This window comes from Nicotiana tabacum, chromosome 23, assembly GCF_000715075.1.
Source record: "Nicotiana tabacum cultivar K326 chromosome 23, ASM71507v2, whole genome shotgun sequence".
In the NCBI taxonomy this organism is placed as follows: domain Eukaryota; kingdom Viridiplantae; phylum Streptophyta; class Magnoliopsida; order Solanales; family Solanaceae; genus Nicotiana; species Nicotiana tabacum.
Genome location: NC_134102.1, coordinates 125704073 through 125728013, shown reverse-complemented (window position 1 = coordinate 125728013; position 23941 = coordinate 125704073). Strand labels below are relative to the sequence as shown.

Below are 23941 nucleotides of genomic sequence, written 5' to 3'. Positions count from 1 at the left end.
AAGTTTAAAATTCCAACATTGATAACTTACTCATTTTTTGTTTCGTGAAGTTTGGATCCAAATAAGTTATCAAGTTGCCCACTCACATACAGAGTCGGAGGCAGAATTTCAAACTTATGGGTTCAGCATTCTAATTCTTTTTAGTTACTAGGTTTTAAATTAATAATATGTGCATAATTCAATAATTTTTTAAGACAAATATAGGGTTTGAACAAAAGTTACTGGATTCAATCGAACTCATATCCAAAGGCCTAGCTCCGCAATCGAACTCATATCCAAAGGCCTAGCTCCGCCCTGCTCACATATGCCACGCCCTGACCAGGGGTGAATATAGTGTGTTTTTGCACTTAGCTGAAATTTTAACTCATACAGGTACTGCTGCCTTTGTTATAAGCTATTTGTACGTATTCAAAGGATAATCAAATACGCTTTGATTGTACAGAATGGACCATTCATTTTGCCTAAAGAGACAAGAAATGTAGGCAGTCAATATGATGAGCAAGTGATAGCCAAAAAGGGAACATCATCAATTTTCTACTTTGTCATTGATGTTGTGCTAATGCACAAAGCAAACAAAGAATTAAGTAAAGGACAAGCAATTCATTTGATCTTTTTCAATCATTGAACCAGACTTATCAACGACCTTAGAATTAATTGAGACCACCCTTTACTATCCTCCGTTTGATGCAGAATTTCAAGACAGGTAATGGTTATTGGTCAACTGAATAGTTAATGAAAATATTCCTAGCTGAGAAGATAAGGAGGAATAATCTGAAGGCTGAAAACAAGAGTGAGAGCTGAGAAATCATTACTTCCTCAATGTTATCATGTATGCCACATTCTTTTGCGTCTCTTTATAGGATTTCATGTTCAGTTTCATTCCAACATAGGGACCACATCACCTTAATCAAAATATATGTTGAGTCTTAGATTAGACAACAGTAGCACGTCTAATATTGTTCCAATAATCCAATTCCACTCCTTTAACAAAAATAAAAAAACAGCTTGGTGCACAAAGTATCTCGCATTCACGTAGGATCCGGAGAAGAGCCGTACCCCAAGGGGTGTGATGTAGGCAGCCTACCCTGATGCAAGTATCAGTGGTTGATTCCACGGCTCGAACCCGTGACCTATAGATCACACATAAACAACTTGACCGTTACTTCAAGGCTCCCTTTTCCTCTGCTCTAAAACCGGACAACAATTAGGCAAACAATAGCAAACTGTTCTTTTTGTGAGGCACAAACAGAGAATGTGTCGTGGAAACAGAACTGCTGAAACTGCGTTACCCTCACAAGGGTTTATGTATAAAGAACGATATTTGTCATTTTTCTGTATCTTATGTCTGCGAAAAATCCCAAGGTTTTTCATGGAGTTTCAGACAGCAAGTAAAGAAAAGTTCTATTAAGGCCTTCTGATCAACTATTTTTTCAATTAATTGCAGAACAAAGTTGTAATCAACAATGTTGATGGTTTCAAGTATTGGTATTCAGTTTTGACATACATGCAACATAATAGAACTGATCATGCTTCAAATATAGCCTATATTTTCTGCCTGAGTTAAACTATGCTCGCATAATGTGAGGGAGATGTAAACCTCCAGAACTCTTTCCTTTCCGCATATATTTATGTACATGAACATTTTTTCAGCTTGCATCACAGAGACCAGTAGCTGGATCACAAAATCCATCTCGATCGAGTAACTGCTGAGGTGGAGCACTTAACAGAGGAGAAGATGGACTTCCATATGCATTTCGTCTGCTGTTTCCACAGCCTAGACTTTTTCTGGTGCTAACCCCTGTCACAGGGTTAGTCCCACTAGCATACTTGCAAAGTGCCTACAAATAAGCATGAAATATTCAGAAGATGCGGGACAAAACAAACTCCTGTTTAGAACAAGAAGATATAAGAGTTGGACACTTATGTGAAGCACATAAAGGAAAATGAATTGCTTCATAAATAGCACTTCTCATGCATTATTGACAATTTTCCTTCTTTGATATCAACAGCGATAAATCAGAAGGTTCTCAAATTCCATTTTCACTGGCTTATTTCTATCTGAGAGAAGCCTGGTTGAGGTTGATTAACTTTTTACAAACTTATACGTACAGTCAAAGATGCTCATGTTGGGTAACGCCAACACCATGCCTATGGCAAGGCCCACGAGGGGGCTGGGGTGGCCCGGGTCGGAGTCATGATCGAACATGGCGCTTGCTTGGTGGAGCTTGGTTAAGAAACAAAGTTGCGCCCTTGCGCGCTTGATCCTAACAGTTCCACTTAGTAGATTTGCTGCATCTTACACTTTATAGCATACAAAAGTATGATAAAATTTCAAAGTAAAATAGCTAACGTTAGGGGCGGAGTTAGAGGAGCGAAAAGGGTTCATCTGAACCCCCTTCGCCAGAAAATCATATTGTATATACAAGGTCAATTTAATTTTGTTTTTATTTATATATATTAGATATTGAACCTCCTTGGTAAAAATTATGCCTCAACCTCTGGCTGATGTAATTCATGGGGAGTATTTTCAAAATTTTAATTTGCCATGTATCTTTTCATTTTACAAGTGTCCTATCTATTTTCAAGTGGCTTCTTGCATGAAGCCTTAAAACCAAGTGTTGAAGGGCTTTGACAAGTGGCTATGCAAATCTACCATGTGTCTTCATGCATGGAAGACAAGGTACACTTGTTAATATTGAAGCCAAGTGGACTAATATATTTGGACTGTCAGGGTTGTCCTGATTTTCTTACTATATTTGGTTTTCCTTTTTGTAGAAGAAAATTATAATTCTTCCATGTTTAGCTAGTCCTTTTTCTTGTAGGAAAAGGTTTGGACTTCTATAAATTGAGAATCTTTCCTTCTCATTTAGTAGCATCCACAATGTAGCCATATGGGGTTTGAGAGTCGTGTGTAGGGGAGAACTTTACGGGACAAGTGTTAGTGTGTCACTTGTATTTGCCTCTTCGTGAGGTTGTTCTTTCGATATTTTGTACTCTCTTTTTATATAGTGGATTGCTCATCTCCGCCGTGGACGTAGATCAATTGACCGAACCACGTTAAATGTTTGTGTCTCTTTTGGTATATTTCTCGTTTGTTGTCTCATTTATCGTCGTTCAAGGTTTGTTTTACTAGTTTCCGCATGACACCTGACTTTTTCGGTACTAACACGGACAAGTGTTAAACGACTCTCCACACTTGTCATACATGCAACATAATTGCCTGTAAATAAGTTGTGCATTAGCCATCATACTAACTAAATTCTCTAACCAAGAATTCATCTTGCTAATCATTACTTTCTTCCTACAATCATTACCTATTATTATTAATTCTTCTCTCCAATTTTCTGAACATGCTGGATTTATTATTTAATTTTGTTGATTCTTGTATCATCTAAATAAATAAAGGTAGGCTTGTTTAATTCTGGGGAAATATTTCACATTGCTGAAATAGTTTCTTAGGGCAGTGTCCAGCACGACTCAAGCCAATTCGTGTATCTGCTCACAAATAATATTATTGCAGTATTATCGTGATTTTCTCGTGTGTTTCCCTACAATTCACCCCTTGATATGCCCTTGCTTACAGACTAAGCCTATTAAAAAGGGCAGCTCAGTACACTAAGCTCCCGCTATGCGCGGGTTCCGAGAAAAGACCGGACCACAAGGGCCCGATTAAGCCTATTGAAGATTTTAAGTTTTCTATCTATTTTCAGAACTTCCTATGACTTGTCCACCTTATTTTAGTTGTAGAACTATCAGTAGTTCGGAATGAACATTACACAATCCTGCAACATGCTTAGCATGCTGTTTCAAGAATTTAATTCACAAAATGAGGAAACTTGAAACTCTTAGATATTTGCAAATGCTCAAACAATCACACTAAGTACAAGTTTTACCCAGAGATTTTTCTCTAGTATGGATTTTCAGTGACTCTTATCTTTATCATTAGTACTAGGTGGTGTAATAGCAGAACTAATTAAGACTGCGAACTTCTCTGAGACTAATTACCTGTTTCTGAAGGAGGTCAATAACTGCATCACTGAAATCAGCACCTTCAATAATGGCACCCCCAAGGTCACTACGAGTCAGAACAGATCTAACAAGAACAGCATTAGTGAGATTAGCTTCATTAAGCACCTGCAAATTAAAGGAAAGAACAAAGTTATCTTAACATTCTGAAAGTGAAGTCACTTTTGCTAGAATCTACAGCCAGTGTAGTTGTCATTAGTAAAGTTTTTGACTTGGACTAAATTCATAGGCTACAATGTGCATACCATCCGATCCATCAATGTGTCACTCAAATCTGCCCCTGTTAATTACAATGCAAACAGGAATTAGCAATATATATCTACAGTCTGAACCACAGTCTTTAACTTTGAATGGAAAACTGAAAATGTAGTAAGAAGTAAGAGTAGATTTGACTAAGTTGAACCGGATGAAACCACAGTCTGAACCACAGGCTTTAATTGTTCTCATAGAAGTGTGACTTTTCTGAAAAGTCTGCTTGTAATCCCCTAAAGAATATACGGGCAATATTTCTTGAAAGATAGCGATCTTTCACGCCTCAAAGCTATACTTCTCCTTTAATCTTCTGCATTTTTTTCTAACAGAAAGCTCAAACTAGTTTTGTAAGATGTAGCAATTAACTTGTGAAAGTACAAAACTAACTATACTACAGCTTCTTTTGTGCATTTTGTGAAACTTTTCATATTTCCCCTTGAGATTTCAAGTATTCATAGTCTAATAATTGTTTTATACTTCTCCGTTTAGTTTTCCATCTTCCACTATTTCTTTTTCTTAAGAGCATGTTTGGAAAGTTGAATTGGATTTGGATGTAATTACACAGTTTGGCATGTTTGTTTGGCCAAGTAATTACTAAGTCAGCATAAAATTGGGTGTAATTGGAGAGGTGTAATTACACTATTCAATTCTCAAGTGGGAGGTGAGAATATGTGGTAATTACATTGTGTAATTACAAGGTTACTTTTTAATTTCTTTCTTTTTTTATTTAATTTATTTTCTTTATAACTTTTTATTTCCATTATTTTACTTTTAATTTATTTTTAAATTTAAAATATATTTTTTTGTACATTATTTATCATTTATTTCTCTACCTTTACTTCTTGTGATTACATGTAATTGCTCGTATATTTTATTTCTTATTTGTTTTATTTTTTTTATTTTGCGTAACTGCGTTATTATTCTAGTTTTTGAAACTACACATCCTAATATTATAAATAATGAGTCATTAACTAACTTGACATATAATGAGTGATGTCCTTAAAGTAGAATTTCGTTGTTGAATGAGGTTATAAATTTATAATATTTTCTAATTTTAGGTTGTATTGGAACCAGGGGCGGCCCAACCTCATCGGAGGCCTAAAGCAAAATCTTAATAAGAGGCCTTATATATATATATATATATATATATATATATATATATATATATATATATATATTATTTAATGAACATCGTTTTTTAAAAAATTAGACAAGTGAGGATGTAGAATTTAAAAAAATGAGAACTTAGTTTTATAAAATACAGAAAATTAAATGAATTTAACGTTGATTGCATCACAACTGAAATGGGAGAACCCAGAAAATATAAGTGACTCCTTTTTTTAAGTAAGCCCCTTTCTATATTTGGTAACAATTCAACTTTAGATTTTTCTTTTTATCATTAATGAGATGATTTCTAGCCCAAAAACTTCTATGATTTATTTAAGATTACAAGTTTCAAAAGTCATCCTTTATTTCATAAAATCCATGTCCAGTCAAACACTTTCATATAAATTGGGAGGGAGAGAGTATAATTTATGTAAGAAAAATAAATAATAAGTTAGATTATTAGATATAGTTACGTGACCAACTAATGAATAGAGAAATATAATTAAGTAAAAAAGTAAAATAAGATTAACAGAAAACTATTTTAGTTATATTAATTAGAGGAAGAAATTGAGTTATTAAAAATTAATATGACAATAAAGAAATAAATTTATCAATAATAAAAGATAATTATATAAATAATATACTACTATATATAGAGAATACTAGTAATTTTGGGGCCCTTAAATTTTTGGGGTCTAAAGCAAATGTTTCACTTGCTTTAGGGTTGGGCCGCCCCTGATTGGAATTTATTTTTATTATGTTAGAATTTGACATATGTTAAACTATTTTTTTTTTTGGATTTTGAAATTGTGTTGTTACTTTGTTATTTCACATTGCATGTTGTTCATTTTTAATTAGAATTGATAGATTATTTTTGTCAAATATTTGAATAATGTTATGATATTATATTTATAAATATTAATTTATTTTATCAAACATGCATTTCATGATGTTCTTATACGTTAAATAAACTAAATATTATTAATTTAAAATATATCAATCATTTTTACAATATTAGTTATAAATATATGTTTACTAATTAATGTTATTCAAGAAAAAATATGCATCTTAAATACCATATCTAATATCATTTATACTTAAAAAAAATATTTATAGGCATATATTTATTATATTAACTTTTAAGTTTTGATAAATAATTCATTTAAAATTTAATTTTACTATATAATTATACTTGTGCAACCAAACAGTATGCATGTAATTATACTGTAATTACGTTATGTCAAACAAATAGGTCGCCGTAATTACTATATTGTGTAATTACTAGGCTGTGTAATTACTACCCTAGTAATTACACTAATTTCAATTACCGGATGGCTTTCCAAATGATTTGTTAATTTACCAATTACAAAGGACGGGGAGTAATTTAAGACATTTGTTTGTCTCACTCAACAAGAAAATAGTGAGGAAAATAAGAGTAACTTTTATTCAGTTTTTTGGATGAAAATTTTGGGAAAATGACTTTGTATAACCGCTCTCAAAATAATACGTTATATATATATATATATATACAAATTTTATACACTTTTTCGACTATCAAATATAAATAATTTCTGATACAGGCTAAAAGTGAAAAAAACCCGAAAATTTTCTCTATATTAATTTCTTTACGACAACAACAAAGTTGGAATTTTTATTAATTTCTCTATTTTTCCTTAATTTCTTCACTAGCTTTTTTGCAAGAGGATTTTAAGCTTGTATTTCCAACATATAATTTATATAGATGTTGCCACGTTGCTTCACACTATAGATGTTGCTTCACAATATATATTTTAAGCTTTGTATTTAATCCTTTCTAACTTTCCTAATATTCTTTATTGTATGAGAAATGTAACAAATTTTTTTTTGTGGGGAGGAATTGCAATATATAAGGAATTTTCATTATATTTATTTTTACTTTCAGATTAAACCAGTGTTAATTTGATTCAAACATATCTGTTTTTCAATTGCAATTTATTATCAAATTGCAGAGAAAAGTAGAGAGAGAATTCTTATTGATTTGGGATGAATTACAATGGAATAAAACTCTTCTATTTATAGGGTAAAAGTGAATTACTTAGCCACAAAGTAACAAACCCTAAGATCTCTTTAAAATATAGGCATTTACCTTAAATATAATTATATTTATAACTCTCCCCCTTGAATGCCTATTCAACAGATAATGTGTCTCGTTAAAACCTTAACTAAAATAAAACCCTGTGAAAAAAATAATTAGTGAAGGAAAAAGAGTGCACATGTTTAGAAATACGCCTTTTGGTTGCCTCGTTAAAAACCTTGCAAGAAAAACCCAGTGTGACAAAACCTTGTAAGGGAAAAAGAGTACAACGTGTATTAACTCCCCCTCATGAGAGCATCACTTCACATCTTTAAGCCTTCGCATCTCGATCTTGTGCACCATCTTCAAAAGATCGTTGGTAGACATTCAATAAACAAATTAGCCATATTAACTTGAATGAATGTGTTGCATTTTGAAATCATCATTCTTGATAGATATGTAACGTCTTCATATAACGTCATGAAATAGCCTTTTCAATATCTCCATAGAGGTAAAAATTCTCGCTATCACATTATTATACTTATAGTTATAGCAAGATACATATGTTCACAAAATTGCACTTAGGATTGTATATGCTTTAAGTGATTTGAATCCTTCAGGATTGTCATATAAGTTAAGTCATATAAGCCATTTAAATAGACTTTAGATGCATATCAAGTTTTCATGCCACGCTAGACATATAAGATAGATAAAAGTGATTACACACACCATTGACTTTATACTTTCAAGTGTTTGAACTACATGTCCAAAACTACATGTCTTTCATATGAAACCAATTCTATTCGAATTCTGTCTCTTTCATTTGGCCAATATTTTTGTGTCTGTATTCAATAGACTTAAGATCCTCATCTATACTTAGCGCTATCATAGATGTCGTCGACGAACATTTTATATCGGTTCCAATATTTTTTCATAAAGACATAATATAGAGATCTCTTCATTCATATTTTTAGGTACCTGAACCTCTCCTGAAATTTTATAAAATGTTATGTCATTTGATCTTCTAGATCACTTGCCTTCTTATTATGATCATTTGCTCGTCTTCTTTATCATGAATTTTATTTGACCGATTTGTCTATATGTTTTAAGCGTATCATAGACTTTGTCCTTCTAGGACTTATTCTAATGGGAGCATTTGTAGTGAGAATATAGTTACTTTCTTTGGGTCAACAAATGCGTCTGGCATGCTTTGCAACATATTGCAGATGAATTATCTTTTTATGAACTTCAAGTTCATATTATCTTATTCGAGGATCTAGATATAGAAATGATAATTCATTCCGTAATTTTTTCACAACTATTTATCATGTCTCCCCCTCATGTTAGAAAAACTAACTTGCTTCCTCAACTTTGGAAACCCACGCGTTATAGTGTTCATCAAAATATACATTGCACATCAATAATTATTTGGTTCCTGACCCTGAACCACTTGTGAGAGGAGAATGTAATATATTTTCGTATATAGCGTATATCAAACTGATATAAATAACTCTGTTCTCATAAGCAATAGTTTAGTTATTAAGTGGAGACACTCAATAAATTATTTTGCTAAACCAACTGTGATGTAAACCAATTTATCAAGGTGAACTGTCTTGAATAGAAAATCTGAAAATTATGCTCAAAATTAAATTATTGAGCAAGTTACCTCACAAACACCAGGTTGCGGGTTAATAATAAATGCACATGTAACCATCTCATAGATGCATCTTATGTGGTATACTTGACAGGTGAATGGACCCATATTCACCTTTGATATTTCCAGCATTCATGGAATTCAATCCCAATTTTAGTTGGTCTATTAATTAATGAGAACAAACAACATAAGAGACTTCATAAAGAATTTTCTAGTTTTTTAATATTTACCTATGTGATTTCTCTTTTATTTTTGCACATCATACTTAAATTAACATGGCTAAATCAATTATGTCAACTGGATAAATTATCAATATTGATAAACTTCAGGTTTACACCATGACATGTGCAATTATCAATAAACTTCAAGTTTATTATGATATGGATTTTTATATCAATAAACTTTCACTTTATTGTGGTATTCTTTTATGTGTGTAGTGCAAACTAAAAAATAAAGCGGGTAGCTTTTCACATACATATTACCCCGCTACAAGTTGTAGTAATAGAAGATATTAAATCTTTTCTTTATTCATAGTCTTAATATAATCAATCGCTTTCGCGTATACTTTGAAAATTGGATAAGTTTCTTTGAGACTTACTACAACACAATAAATTGACATGATAATCAATTGTATTCCTCCAAAATAGTAATAATTGGCTCTTCTAGAGCTCTCTATTGATTTTATATTATCATATATTCATCAACATCCATATGGTGAATATATGTCTCAAAGAGAAAGTTATACTATTATAGTCATGGTCAAAATTATATGCAAGATCTGTTTCTTGCATCACCGTTGTCCTTTAATAATCACATTGCCAAAATATTTTGGCGTACAATAGGTACGTGACCAGTGATCATTCGTGCCATAATAATGACATTATTTTCTTATTTCCTCTCAAACCTCCTTCTAGAGATGAGTGTGGTATATTCACTACCACTAGCACGTTCATATTCTTCCAAAATGAATATGTATTCATAAATCACGTGTTGTCACATTCACATCATGAATGGACCATAATCATCTATATGTGTTTTACAAAATCTTATGTCAAATCGATGACAAATATTAATTTCACAGAGTGAAGGATTATTTTGAGAATCCTTATTATTCTCATTGTCATAATGATGACGATTATAATTTCGTCTATTGCCACGTCCACATCCATTGATACCTTTACGGTAATAATTTTGTCTTCTTTCATACTTATCACATATTGCTATCACAATCTCTTAAGGGAATGAGAATGAAGCAAATTCAATGGGACGAGTTTCCACTTCTTGTGCTCATAATCATACATAAATTTGATCATGGCGAGACATAGAAATTTTACCACTTCGGATGGTTATAATTTCTTACAAACTCTACTATAGTTATAAGAAAAATTTATTGTCTTTGCTTGTATTTAAAATCAAATTATAAAATTTTAAAAATTTAAAAGAGAAAAATAAGGCAAAATACTTACCTTAAGTCCAGAATTTATTCCTGAAGGAAGTTCATGGAACAATTGACAATCATTATGCTCAATATTATGTACAGGTTGAGCACCATGCACGTATCCCAAAGCCTATTGACCGAAACAGATTCCTAGTATAGGAATATAGTGTATTCACCCAAGAGTCTCATGCAAATTCCTATATCTTCTCTCCACGGGGTTTTAATTTCTCAAACGCTAGACAACTAATTAATAGTATATCTACAAATTAAAACAACCGCCCTCTACTCAATTAGTTCGAGTCTTGTGCTGACAACATGTTATAAAACAATAAAAGAAGAAGAGTAGTATTGCAGAGAAAAGTAGAGAGAGAAAATTCTTATTGATTTGGGATGAATTACAATAGAATAGAACCCCTCTATTTATATAGGGGAAAAATGACTTACTTAACCACAAAGTAACAAACCCTAAGATCTCTCTAAAACATACACATTCATCCTAAATATAGTTCTATTTATAATAGTACTCTAATAGTTGTGGAATAATCTGCAATTAAAACACACAAAAGACTATGGTTAAATTATTAAAGGTTCTCATGTAATTAAATATAGGTAAACTTAATTAATATAAGCTTTCCGTACATTCTGTACAAATAGTTCCGAAGTTAAATCCTTATCCAAAATGGAAAAGTTCCAAAATAGAAGGGTGTTTCCTTTTAACAAAATAGAAGGGCTTATAAATCGTACCTAAAAAAAACTCGGGCGGGAGTCAGATAGGTTGGGGTAAATACTTACACCTGGTGCTGGTAAGTTTTTAGCACATATTGTTTCACCGTTTCTGTTGTATAAAATGATTTTATGAATTAATGACAAGTTTTTATCTTGATATTGCTGGTTGAAATTGGTATTTTTAATTAAGATTTGCTTTAAGTTTCAGATTTAAAATTCTGAATTTGGGCTGGATTACTGTAACTCTTTTAGTTCATTTACAATTTTTCTGAATGTTAGGGTTTCATTTTCTTGATAGACTGTTCTCCCCTGGATGAAGCTAAAGTTTTGATCTTTCTGCTTTTTTCTTGTTATGGGAACAACTTTTGCATAAACTCTGAATAGGGTTTTCAAATGAGCAGTTGAGAATGGAGAATTTGAAAGCAGTAGTACAGAAGCCATATGCTAAAATTTCCCCATCTTGTTCAATGCCCATGTTTAAGCGGCCAAAGGTATTCGCAATGCGCAGTTTTCCAGAGGGTTTTACGCGATTTGCTAAACGTGTTATAGAGAAAACTAAGGAAGATATTGATGTTGAACAAGAAACTGAATCTATAGGGTCTCACGAGCCGGATGCTGAGGTTGGGGAAAAATTAGTGTATGGTGAAAAGAATATCATATCCTCTAGTGTTCAAGCTATGAAGTTTGAGCCAATTGTTATTTCTGAACAAAAGGCAGGTGCAGAATTAGGTATTCAGATGCCAGAGGATCTGAGGGATGGTAAAAGAATTGCTCGAATCGAATCTATTGAGTGTGGAAGCACTGAGCATGTAGACTTGATTAAGGTTGTGGATACGCGTAAACAGAATGCTCAAGTGGAGGATGGAGCTTGTGTTGACCTGGTCGACAAGTTAAAAACGAGAGAATGTGATATGACCAAGTTAAGGAGGCATAAGTTTTACGCAGTTCGTGATTTTCCAAAGGATCTTAAGAATTTTGAGGGTGTTGACCCGAAATCCCAAGAGGATTATGTGCTGGAATCTGGTGATATCCATGTTGATCATAAATCTAAAGAGGATCATGTTAAGGAAACAAATGATGACTCTGATAAACATTTGAAGGTTGATTTTGGGTGTCAAGGAGATTTAGTGGATCCTTTTGCAGATGCAATATTATGTGAAGAAGAATTTGAGCAACAGGAGCCTGTTGTGCCAATTGATCTAGAGGAAGTAATACAATTAGATGTAGATTTGGAGTTGAATGAGGCTTTCGAGGATGAAGATACCATTGGCCAGTTTGAATGTGAGGAGCATGGTAATAACCGTTACGCGATGGCACAAAATGTTCCACTTGTAAAGACTGCATCAGAAGATGCTAAAAAATTTCAGTTGCTGAACGGGCTATGTACTTCAGAGGTCAATCCTTTTGGGTTTTCGAAAAGACGTAAAGTGTTTGGGGTTCGTGATTTTCCAGATGCATTTAAGATCTTAAAATCACATAAGGAGGCATCGGGGGAAAAATCAGGATCACCGAGCAGCTGACAAATTGGCAGGGAATATTGAAGCAACATGTGATTCGCAATATGATGTGCAATGCATGAATAAAAATGTTATTCAGGATCCAATGGCTACACTAAGATGCCCCAGCATGACAAGCAAATCCTACCAATCAGATATTAAATCTCATCAAGACAAAGGCAAAGGCGAAGGCGAAGTTTCAAAGAGAAAACAGAGTGAAGAATCAGCGCCAATAAGTGTCGTTCTGGCATTGATGGCTCCTACTAAATGTCAACGTAGACCTGGGAAAAACTAATTCTACAACAAAAGCTACAGCAAAGAATGTGTAATCTTGGCACAATTTTCTGATGGAATGGAAGTGGCATACTAAAAGCAGCTAAAGGTAATTCATTAGCATCTTCTTTGTGACATTTTTTAACAAAGCATATAACTTTTTTCCATCAATAAATAACAATTGCTAGTTCATTTAGTTCTATCTTGTATATTAGGATGTTTTTGCTATGGAAAAAGTACCTGAGAAGTTCGCTTTATAGGCAACTGCTTTCTCAAGATATGCACCATTGAATGTTGAACCACTGAAATCTGATTCCCTCATATCAGCAGATGTGAAATTGGCTCTTCTGTATCAGCAAGTCCAATTGAAAATGAATACCAGTCTGCACTGAGAAAACTTCTTGTTCTATAGTTCTTGTTGAATGACTTTTCAATTACAGTTTCTGTTTTCAAAGTTGCAAGCTTAAGTACTGGTTCCGTAAAAAATTTCACCCTTCTCTTCCAACAAAACGGGGAAAAATATGTATTACTCCCTCCGTTCCAACTTATATGACGCTCTTTCACACCAAATTAGTTTAACTATTCTACTTATAAACGTTCTTGTTATGTTCCTTATCAGTATGACTTTTTACCCCTTTTAGAGGTCGTTTGGTGTGATGGATAAGCAAAAATAATTCTGGATAAAAATTTAGTACCGTTTTATCCCTTGTTTGGTTATTAATCCTAGTTATCCTGGGATTAAAAATAGTACTGAGATAACTTTATCTGGCAGAGGGTGGAATAATAATCCCAGGACAGGATAAAACAGTAAAATTAACAATCTCAGGATTAATACAACATACTAAACAATCAATAAAAATAATACCAGGATAACTAACCCTGGCGTAACTAATCTCAGCATAACTAATCCCACCATAACTTGTCTTCAAACCGGCCCCTTATTATATTAAGCCATTACTACTAATATAGAAGCAATGTCAAATAGACATCTTATGCGATGTCAACAAACCTTATCATTAAAAAAGAAACGGAAAAGGTCCAAATATGCCCTTGTACTATACGAAATTGAGCACATTTGCCCTTCGTTAATACTTTAGCTCAAATATGCCTTTACCGTCACATAGTTGATCCATATATGCCCTTAAAGTTACACAGTTGACCCATATATGCCCTTTTCGAAACGGAATTCACCCAAACTAATTAGCTCTTTCGTTAATTGTATTAAAGTGTATTACAAACACTATTTTCTTTTTATTAGTACTTTTTTCTTTACCTATCTCTTTTCTTTCTTCTTTTTTCTTTTCTTCTCTTTTTTTCCTTTTTCTTTCTCCCTTATCCAATTTCCTCCATTACTGATGTCTTCTCCATTTTCGTCACCAATTTCACTTGACAAAACATGAATTCCAATTACTAAGAAAATTCTCGCATAAGAATATTTTAATAGATCATATGTTTGTCAATTTTTAAATTTTTACTGAACATATATTTAGTTCTAAAACATTTAACAAAGTAAGATTGAAATAATATTTATGTAACAAAAAACCCGAAAAATCCAACAAAACTGAACAATCCAAACCGATATAATCGGTTTGGTTTGGTTTTGATAAAAACCGAACCAATCCGTTCCATGTACACCCCTAATTTACATAGTTAATAAAAAAATAGAAAATGTCCAGCTGAAAAAAGATGAAAAAAGACTAACAACTCAAATTTATAACACTACAACTTGAGCTCTAGGCTTTTAATCATTAAATTTTCTTTCTGGAAACAATTTAAATATTTTGGTCTTTTGAGTATTGTTAAAGGTTGAGATGTTTTTATTATTTTAAAGTTTAAACCATAATTTTTGGAACAATTTAATTTCGTTTATTTAGAGGGCTGTGAAATTGGAACTTGATTACCTTATGGGAGAATTTTCTTAGTAATTGGAATTCATGAGTTTAGTCAAGTGAAATTGGTGACGAAAATGGAGAAGACATCAGTAATGGAGGAAACGGATAAGGGAGAAAGAAAAAGGAAAAAAAAGAGAAGAAAAGAAAAAAGAAGAAAGAAAAGAGATAAGTAAAGAAAAAAGTACTAATAAAAAGGAAATAGTATTTGTAATACACTTTAATACAATTAACTAAAGAGCTAATTAGTTTGGGTGAATTTCGTTTCGAAAATGGCATACATGGGCCAACCGTGCAACTCTAAGGGCATATATGGACCAACTATGTGACGGTAAGGGCATATTTGAGCTAAAGTATTAACGAAGGGCAAATGTGCTCAATTTCGTATAGTACAAGGGCATATTTGGACCTTTGCCCAAAAAGAAATGCAGGGAGTATTATTTTTTCTTCTGGAGGCAGCTTATTTGAAAATAAAAGAAGTATCATCCTACAGGCAGAGGAAAGATTACCTGAAGTTCTCATTTGTATGAACTGTTTTTCTGCAAATTAACAAGAAAAAACAAAAGAACTGTTTCAGGCCCAAAAAATTAAAAGCTTGAAAGATTGAAGAAATCTTGAAGAAAAAAAAAACTAACTTGAGATCAGCAGAACCAAATTGAGCAGCTGAACCAATACCAAATTCACCTCTAGTTTCTGCCTCAAACTTATTTAAGTCAGCCATAGCAGTCATGTTTGAGCTAAATGTAATCACTGCAGCTGCTAATGCAGTTGAAACAATAGCTTTCCACTTCTTTACTTCTGTATTATTTGACCTTTCTATTTGACAGACAATCTTGAATGATTTTTGAGGAGGTTGCAGGGGACTAAGAGCTCCATAACAAGAACTAGAGGAGGAGGAGGAAATGTTGATGGATTTTATGGGAAGTAATGAGATGGAATTAAGTGCCATTTTGATGTATTCTGTGCTTAGTTTCTGTCGATGACAATAGTTGAGAACATAGGATTAAGTGAGGGAAGTCAGTGGATGGAATTTTCTTTTTCTTTTGTCCACTTCTTTGAACCATATCTCTTTGGACAAATAGGATTGGCTTTGTAAGTGTACACGTACTCTCTTCTATATTATTTTTATTTACATTTACATTTCTATTTTTGTAGAAATAGTTATAGCAGTGAGTCCAGTGACAGGTGGCGATTAATGTTGCACAAATTTTAAGCATAAATGAAATTAAATAGGATTTCCCTCTTGAGGATGTCTATTTTATTAAGTAATAGTACTATTTTAATGATGAGTAAATTTAAGAAAAAATGTTGATCTCTACCGGATAAAAAGTCAAGACATGAAATGAGTAAATCTTAACAAAATGAAGCATCTATCCACATTCGGTATGCGGATAGATATCTGTATTTATCTACGCCAAATTGTAAGATATGTTTATCTTATCCATCTATTTATCACTTAACTTAATACATTTACCGAGGGGCCCTTCTCTCGTACGTTGAGTTTGTGGATCAAATACGGAATTTCATAAATAATGGCACTTAGTATTTTGGAACCAATATTTATTTTTGGTAATTAATGAGATTTTATTACCACTCGTAAATATTCACAGCTCTACAAACAAAAAACTAATCCCTATATCCACCGGACATGATTCCAGTGATATAGTTCTAACACATTTATCGGCTCTCCTAAAGACTTTCCCTACATACATCCCTTAGCCAGGGTAAAAGTTTAATTTTGGAACCAATATTTAATTACTATGTATTTGTAGCATATTCATCATAATTTTTAAAAGCGAACACCTGATTATTTCTCAAAGTTTTTACAAATAGCTGAAATATCATACTCAAGTTGGTAATACGATTCTAGATTTAATTCAAGATACCTAGTAAATTAAGAGGAAGGACGAGGGAGCACAGCTAAATTTAAAGTTTTTTGAGTGGATATAAACCAAACAAAAGCCGAGCCTGATCTTCACATTTGCCAGTTAAAACAGGCTGATATCGGACAACATACCGCGATCTTATTACTAGCAGGCCCATGTATTATATTTCGGCCAGCCAGTTACTGCTTGCTGATTTATGCTAATGCCCCTTTTTAGGCCATCATTTAGATTTTATTCCAGTTTTAAAAAGGAAACTATCAGCTATGTTCATTTATAAGTAGTTTATTATAAAAATTAGCCAATTTATAAAATATTACAAATATTAGCCAACTATTACCAATATTAGTCAATTATAGCTATTTGTAGCCAAAAAAAGGTCAAGATTTTTGCTTTCTTTTGAGTGAGTGTTATTAGAATAGATTTGGTACATCTTAAGGATCTTGAATCTCAGTTTTGGGATGATTTGGTGGAGTTTTGAGGTGGTTTGAATTGAAGATTAGAAGTAGAAGATGAACATGAAAAAAAATTATATGTACATATCACATTTATGTATCACATATGTATCGCATATGTATCATATTTGTATCAAATGCGTATCACACGTATATCTATGTATACATGTGTGTGAGATACATGCGTGATACATGTGTCGCAGAAGAATTTTTTAAACTCGATTTTAAGTACGGATTTTGATACCAAAACACAAATCACCTCCAATCTTCCTCAAATTTTGTATATTGGCTCATCTATATATTTTCAATGAATTTCAACAATACTCATGGAAAAAGGTCCTTTTTTTGCTTAGATTTTTGGAATCTCTATATTTGTTTTTTGTATTTCTTCACCTTGTTTGCTACCTAATCCATGAAACTTCCTTTCCGTCTTGTATCTAATATTGCTGATCACACTTAAAAATATGGAAGAAGATTTTTGCATGTGATTCTTGGAGAGGAAGAATCTTATTTATTTGAGTTTTTAATTTTATATGTACTTGGCTAGTTTTGGTAAGTTTATGATTAATGGCTAGAGGTTAGTAAGTTGGAACTTATTTGGGACATTTATGTAAGATTCCCTTTAAAAAATGGTGCAACTATAACCTTTGGAAAATTATTCTTTAAATTTGGGTCTAATGTTTGCTCATATATTGCTCAACCATACACACAAAATATGCAATAACTTACAAATTTTATATCGTGATCTAACATTTATCATAAGATTTTCAGTTTGCTCAAAAGAAATCTTTAGATTGTGGTCTAAAAATATTCATAAATAGCAAGAGAAATAAAAAGAGGGTCATTTACTATATTGTACACTTCTCAAATCAATAAAAATTTCAAGACACGCTAAATATAGAATTTAATTTTTTTAATCTTGCCTTGAGTGCATAAAAATTATACTTCTATTACGGATTAAACCCCTGTGATTGACTTTTGAGTTACTTCTCTATTTAGAGGAATAATTGGATATATAATTAGAGAAATATTATTAATTATTAAAAGTGGATATCATTAATAATTAGTTAAGTCAAAACATAATAATAAAACAAAAAAGGTGGGGTGGGGGGTGGGGTGGGGTGGACAAGCCTAAAAGCCCATAAAGGGCTGTTAGAAGGCAAAAGGACTAAAAATCCTTATACAAAAACAGGACAAGCGTTATGTTCATTCTCACGAAACAGAGAACCACGAAACAGAGAGTGCTACTCACGCAGGCAACGGGAAGTTCTAGGTTTCTTTACAAATCACTAATTCTTGAACTCAGGTATATAAAATTTTCTATTCTCAAATTATCCTACAGTATAAGAATTCCCTTCTTTCTGTGTATCAACAGTAAGTTCAATGTTTAGGTGTGAAACTTTAAAATTAATTAAAATACATTGGTTGTTGTAGAATCGATTATTTGACGGATATAAATTAGACCAGAGCCTACATATTGGCTCGAGGAGTTTTGAGGTGAGCGGATATAACCCTTTACTAAAGTATTTCTTCTCACAAAAGTATGCCCACAAAGTGTTAGATAAAATATTTTAAAAAGTCAATATGTGCTTAATTGGAATGAGTTAATACATGTTGACTAAGTATATTCTAGTTAAAGCTTATATGTTTTACTCGAGAAGTATAATCGTCTATTTTTCATATTTTTATGCTTTATTACATAATCTTACATGTTAAAGTTTCAAAAGTTAGATAGAACTTTTAAAACTACTTTGAGTAATTTTATTTCATGATTATGCTATGCATACACTCAAGAATATTATTAATAAAATTGAATGATCACTTTAAAACAAGATTTAGACTTGAAAAGTCACAAGAGGAAGTTTTAGAAAAATAAGATTTTTGGGAGTATCCTGTATTCTGAGAAGGGGTCATCGTCCAGGCCGAGGGTCCTAACCAAGGCGTTGACTTCCTGAAAATACTTGTGCCAAAGTAGGGAGAACACGAGCCGAGGGTCTCATTGCCGAGAATTTGCCTAGACATGCTAAGGTATGATACATGAGCGCTGAGAACCATGAAGCGAGTGTCACCTCGTGGATTGGGCCTATTCAATCAGTTTGGGATCGAACCCGTACCGATCACACGGTGACTAAGACAGAAATGAGTCAGGATAGTTGGAACACCCGAAGCATAAAGTGAAGTATTTTCTTTAGATAAGAAAGAAAAAGAAAAGAATTTCTTTTAGAATATTCATAAACTGTTGTTATACAATTTTTTTTAGAATTGTTCGTAGAAGATTTATGTTTTTCATGCATTTAGAATCTTTGCTTGTAATGTATATTTTATTAAATTTTTGTCCCATATCGTTGAGACTCACTGAGTACAATGGATGGTACTGACATTCTCTTTTGGGAACCTGCGTTGATCTGCGGTACAACGTAGGAATTAGTTTTGCAGGCGAGCAGGCTATGAGTTAGGACTTCCCTCACTTTCAGTGCTATTGGGGAGCCCCGCTTTTGTTCGTGGAGTACTTTTTTGAGTCGTCATTATTTATTATTTCTTTATTTACTTGGATAAATGGCCAGGGAATCTCATGTCCTGAGCAGTGCGTCAGTTTATCAATAAAGGCTTCATAGACACAGTCGGTAGATTAAGATTCAAGTATTTTTGATAATAACTTTGCAATATCTCAGTAGTTACTACGAATAAAGTTTTGGAGTTGGTTTATTTTAGATATTCAAATTAATTAAAAGTATTTGGTTAAAGTATAGCCTTGTTGCATATAAAGTTTGAGGTTATAATAGTTTTGATAAGTGCAGATGGTTCGCTCGGTCAAATTTGGCGACCGGGTGTCGGTCACAGCTTGTTCAGAAAATGGGTCGTGACAAACTTAGTATCAGAGCATCAGGTTTATGGAGTCCTAGGGGTCTATGATGCCATGCCAGTAGAGTCTTATTTATGGGTATGAAGCGCGCCATACTTATAAATAAGAGGCTATCAGCATTTAGGAAAAGTCTTATTTTTTTCATACTTATGATCGTGCGGTAGAGCCTACATCTAAGAAGTTATCTAATGTATTCGTTTCTCCAAAACTCACAAAAATGGCTCGTACTCACAATTCTGACACCGACACTCAGGATGCTGCTCAACAAACTATTACTACTATTATGGCTCAAGGTAGAACTAAGAAGGCTTCAACTCAGAAAAGGAAGGGTAAATCCACAAACGGGGTTCAAGTACCCCGGGTTGAACATGAAGAAGGGGTGGATCATGATGAGCAAGTACCTCAGGATCCAGTTCCACCCCCAACAACAATTCCGGCTCAGACAGCTACATCTCCAGAGGTGGGTAAGATGTTTAATGCTGTCAACAGTGCTATGGAGATGTTTAAAGCCATCATGGCCAACCAGAACGAGAGAAGAGCTGAGATTCCACCTCAATCAAATAAACAGAACAGTTCTGAGTCCTTAAAAGTGAATGGATTTTTGAAGCTAAGTCCTCCATTGTTCTGTGGTACTATAGTTGATGAAGATTCAATGTTGTGTCTGGAGGGTGTTAAGAAAGTTCTCCGAGCAATGAAGGCATTTGATGATGAAGCCGTGGAGTTGGATGCCTACCAGCTTAGAGATGTGATGGCGCTTGGTTTGAGATGTGGGAAAAAGAAAGAGATGAAGATGATGGTCCGCCTACTTGGGAAGAATTTGAAGGGGCCTTCATGGCTAATTTCATACCAGAAGAGGATAAGGAAGCTAAGCCTACAAAGTTCGAGCAGCTCAAGCAAGGGAATAAAAGTGTTCAAGAGTACTATATGGAATTCATAAGTTTGGCTAAGCATGCCCCTCACATGGTTAAGACAGAAAAATTAAGGATCCGTAGGTTTGTTGGCAGTTTGGCTTACCACATTAAGGATACGACATCAACTACATCAGTAGGAATGACAACTTTCTCCTCTGTTGTGGGTTTCACCAAGCACTTAGAAAAAGACACACAACAAAGGAGAGAAGAAAAAGAGCATAACAAGAAAGCCCGGACAATGGGCGGTTTTAGTGGTACATCCAACAGAGGAGGAAGGGGTTCCTTCAATAAGGGCTCATTAGCACCAGCTCAGTCTAGTCATCAGTCAGGTGGTGGGTCTTCCTTCAGACGTATTCAGAGTTATGGAAACCAGCCTCGCCAGAATCAGAATTTTAGGACACCATCCTCATATAGCCAGAGTCATGTTGAGCAACATTCACAACAACAAGGTCTTTGTGGTACATGTAAGCGGTAACATTCAGGTCAGTGCAAGCTCGGGTTCCACGATTGCTATCATTATGAAGACAATAGTCATATAAAGGCAAACTGCCCAAAGTTGCGATGTAATTTCAGTGAGGGATCAACTCGTCTTTCTAGTTCCTCAGCTACTACAGTTGCACCACCTCAGGCTCGTGGTTCTCATAATCAGGCCGGGCATGGAGCAGGCAGAGGTACATATCGAGTTACTTAGGGAGGGGAACAACCCCATTTGTTTGCTACACTTGACCGTCAGAGTGTAGAGGCATCTGCAGAAGTTATTACAGGTATACTTCTAGTCTGCTCACATAATGCTTATGCCATAATTGATCCAGGTTCAATGTTTTTGTATGTGACTCCATACTTTGCAATTAATCTCGGGCTAGAACCTGAATAACTTAGTGAGCCATTCCTAGTATCTACTCCAATTGATGAGTCAGTGAAAGCATAGAGGTTGTATAGTTTCAGTCCAAGGTCGCAACACCGAGGTCGTTCTCATAGAGTTAGAAATGGTGGATTTCGATGTGATCATGGGTATGGATTGATTGTCTTCCTTCTATGCCATGTTAGATTGTCGTGCCAAGATAGTCAGGTTCCAATTTCAAAATGAAGAAGTCTTAGAGTGGAATGGTAGTTCATCATTGCTTATAGGTAAGTTTATTTCTTACCTTAAGGCACAGCGAATGTTTAGTAAGGGGTGTCTCGCTTATTTGGCTCACATTATTAATGCAGAATCAGAACCACCAACTCTTCAGTCTATGCCAGTTGTTAGAGAATTTCCAGAAGTTTTCCCAGATGACCTTCCCGGACTTCCTCCTGAAAGAATCATAGACTTTGGCATCTAACTGGGCCTCGGCATGAATCCACTCCTCATATAAATCCCGAGGAATGTTGGGAAAATCTGAAGCACGGGAAGAGGACGGTTTTGCCAATAATTGATCCTTCTCGGCCTCCAAAGCAACAACTCGATCTTGGAGGCCAGAAGTCTCTCTCTCCAACTCCCCAATCATTTCCTCGAGCCGTTCTTCTTTGAGCCTGGTCGTCGCTAAATCATTTTCCTGCTCATAACGGAGTCTTCGAATCACCGCCTCAAGGGACTTTGCCTTCGTTGAAGCCTCCAACCGAGCAGACTTCACGTTCTCCAGCTCTTCTAGCTTCTCAGTGACCTCACTACTAAGAGCTTCCACCCTGAATTGACATTCCTCGAGCTGTTCACGCAACGCAACTACCTGAGCTTGGAGATCGCTGCACTGAACTTTGACCCTCTTGCTAAGCTCAAGTTCCTCCTCTTTGCTCCTCAGCGCCCCCTCTAGGACACTGCACTTCCCCGCCATCTGCACCAACTCCTCGTCTCTAGCCTTCAAATCTTCCCTTAATTGGTGCACTTTGCCACCTTCACAAATCTGACAACGAAGCTCCCGGTACTTCTCAAGGACTCTAAAGTACTTGTCCTTCAACTTTACATAGATATCTTTTGCGCCTCTTCTCCCTATGAGCACTCTCAATTTCTAAGACAACCATCTGCAAAACGAGCAAAGGAAGTTAAGAGACTGAAAGAGCAAAACCAACGGAAAACAACTAATAGCAAATGTACTTACCCGAAGGGCGAGGCCAACAATATTATTCGGCATGGTCATTTATAATCTTAAGTGTCATACCCTCAACCTCATAACTAATAGGGACAAGGGAGGGGATAATCTTCTCGGTATCCACGCGAAGATTATGGTCCATCGGGATCGTAATAGTCCTCGAACCCCCCTCCAACCTCACTTGGAGCTGAGTAATCCCCTCGTCGGTCATCCTCAGCTCTTCCACGTCCATGTCAGAATTGGATTTAAGATCCTCCTCAGCAACAACCTTGCCACTGCTATCAGTCGGAGAAGGCACGCCCGCCGCAACACCAGAAGACGAGGCCTCTTCATGTCTTAGAAGAATAGGGCCATCATGGCCCACCACGTCTACGACTACATCCCTCGCTGGTCGTACATCCACATCTTCTAAGAAAATGGTCTTGGGACTAGCCTCTAGGCTCTCCCCGATATGCATTGTGTCCATCTATCGAAGGACGAAGCCACATTCTCCTACATCAACGGCCACCGACCTCTCCCTATCGACCTCCACGACCCTCCTCTTATGAGGCATCAAATCCCTATCGACAAGCAATGACTCGTTGTCCTCATCTATAAGACAATACAAGGGAGAAGACGAGGTTTTCACGGCCGAAGTCTCTACGGTCAAAGATGGGACAGATGCGGATGCAGCAACAAGAGAGACCGAGACATGAGCAGAATCAACCACAGTCGAAGAAGGGGTGGGAGCCGAGGACGCAGTAGGTTTCCTATTTCGGAATGAGGGTGAATGAGCTTTTGACCTTTTCGAAGATCCCTTGGACGAAGCTAAGAAAAACACAGGGAAAGGGAAAGATCAGTAAAGGTAAA

General features: G+C 34.7%; 2 protein-coding genes across 4 annotated transcripts; one reads left to right on the top strand and one right to left on the bottom strand.

The window, feature by feature from the left end:
- Positions 1–1415: 1415 nt before the first annotated feature.
- Positions 1416–15981, bottom strand: LOC107811929 (thylakoid lumenal protein TL20.3, chloroplastic). The gene is made up of 6 exons (XM_075245237.1): positions 15550–15981; positions 15424–15453; positions 13266–13372; positions 4272–4306; positions 4006–4134; positions 1416–1838 (listed from the first exon to the last, which is right to left on the bottom strand). Exons 1-6 carry the CDS (start codon positions 15861–15863, stop codon positions 1647–1649), a joined length of 807 nt encoding a protein of 268 aa, XP_075101338.1. The 5' UTR covers positions 15864–15981; the 3' UTR covers positions 1416–1646.
- Positions 5481–13432, top strand: LOC107811928 (uncharacterized). Of its 3 annotated transcripts, none has more exons than XR_001654028.2 (2): positions 5481–13134; positions 13241–13432. XR_001654028.2 is itself a non-coding variant. In XM_016636919.2 (2 exons), the coding sequence occupies exon 2, from the start codon at positions 11664–11666 to the stop codon at positions 12774–12776; it is 1113 nt and encodes a 370-aa protein (XP_016492405.1). In that variant the 5' UTR covers positions 10338–11333; positions 11641–11663; the 3' UTR covers positions 12777–13259. The 3 variants fall into 3 exon arrangements, 2 of the variants coding, with proteins under 2 accessions (XP_016492405.1, XP_016492404.1); XM_016636919.2 differs by having other exon boundaries at positions 10338–11333; positions 11641–13259; XM_016636918.2 differs by having other exon boundaries at positions 10338–11333; positions 11555–13259.
- Positions 15982–23941: the final 7960 nt, after the last annotated feature.

Excerpts from the sequence above, each read along its gene's own strand:
- LOC107811929 (XM_075245237.1), bottom strand. The coding sequence starts at position 15,863 with ATGGCACTTAATTCCATCTCATTACTTCCCATAAAATCCATCAACATT. Across the intron at positions 4,307-13,265 it reads CTATAAAGCGAACTTCTCAG|GGGCAGATTTGAGTGACACA; the intron begins GTACTTTTTCCA and ends TGTAATTAACAG. Across the intron at positions 1,839-4,005 it reads TTGACCTCCTTCAGAAACAG|GCACTTTGCAAGTATGCTAG; the intron begins GTAATTAGTCTC and ends GCTTATTTGTAG.
- LOC107811928 (XM_016636919.2), top strand. The coding sequence starts at position 11,664 with ATGGAGAATTTGAAAGCAGTAGTACAGAAGCCATATGCTAAAATTTCC.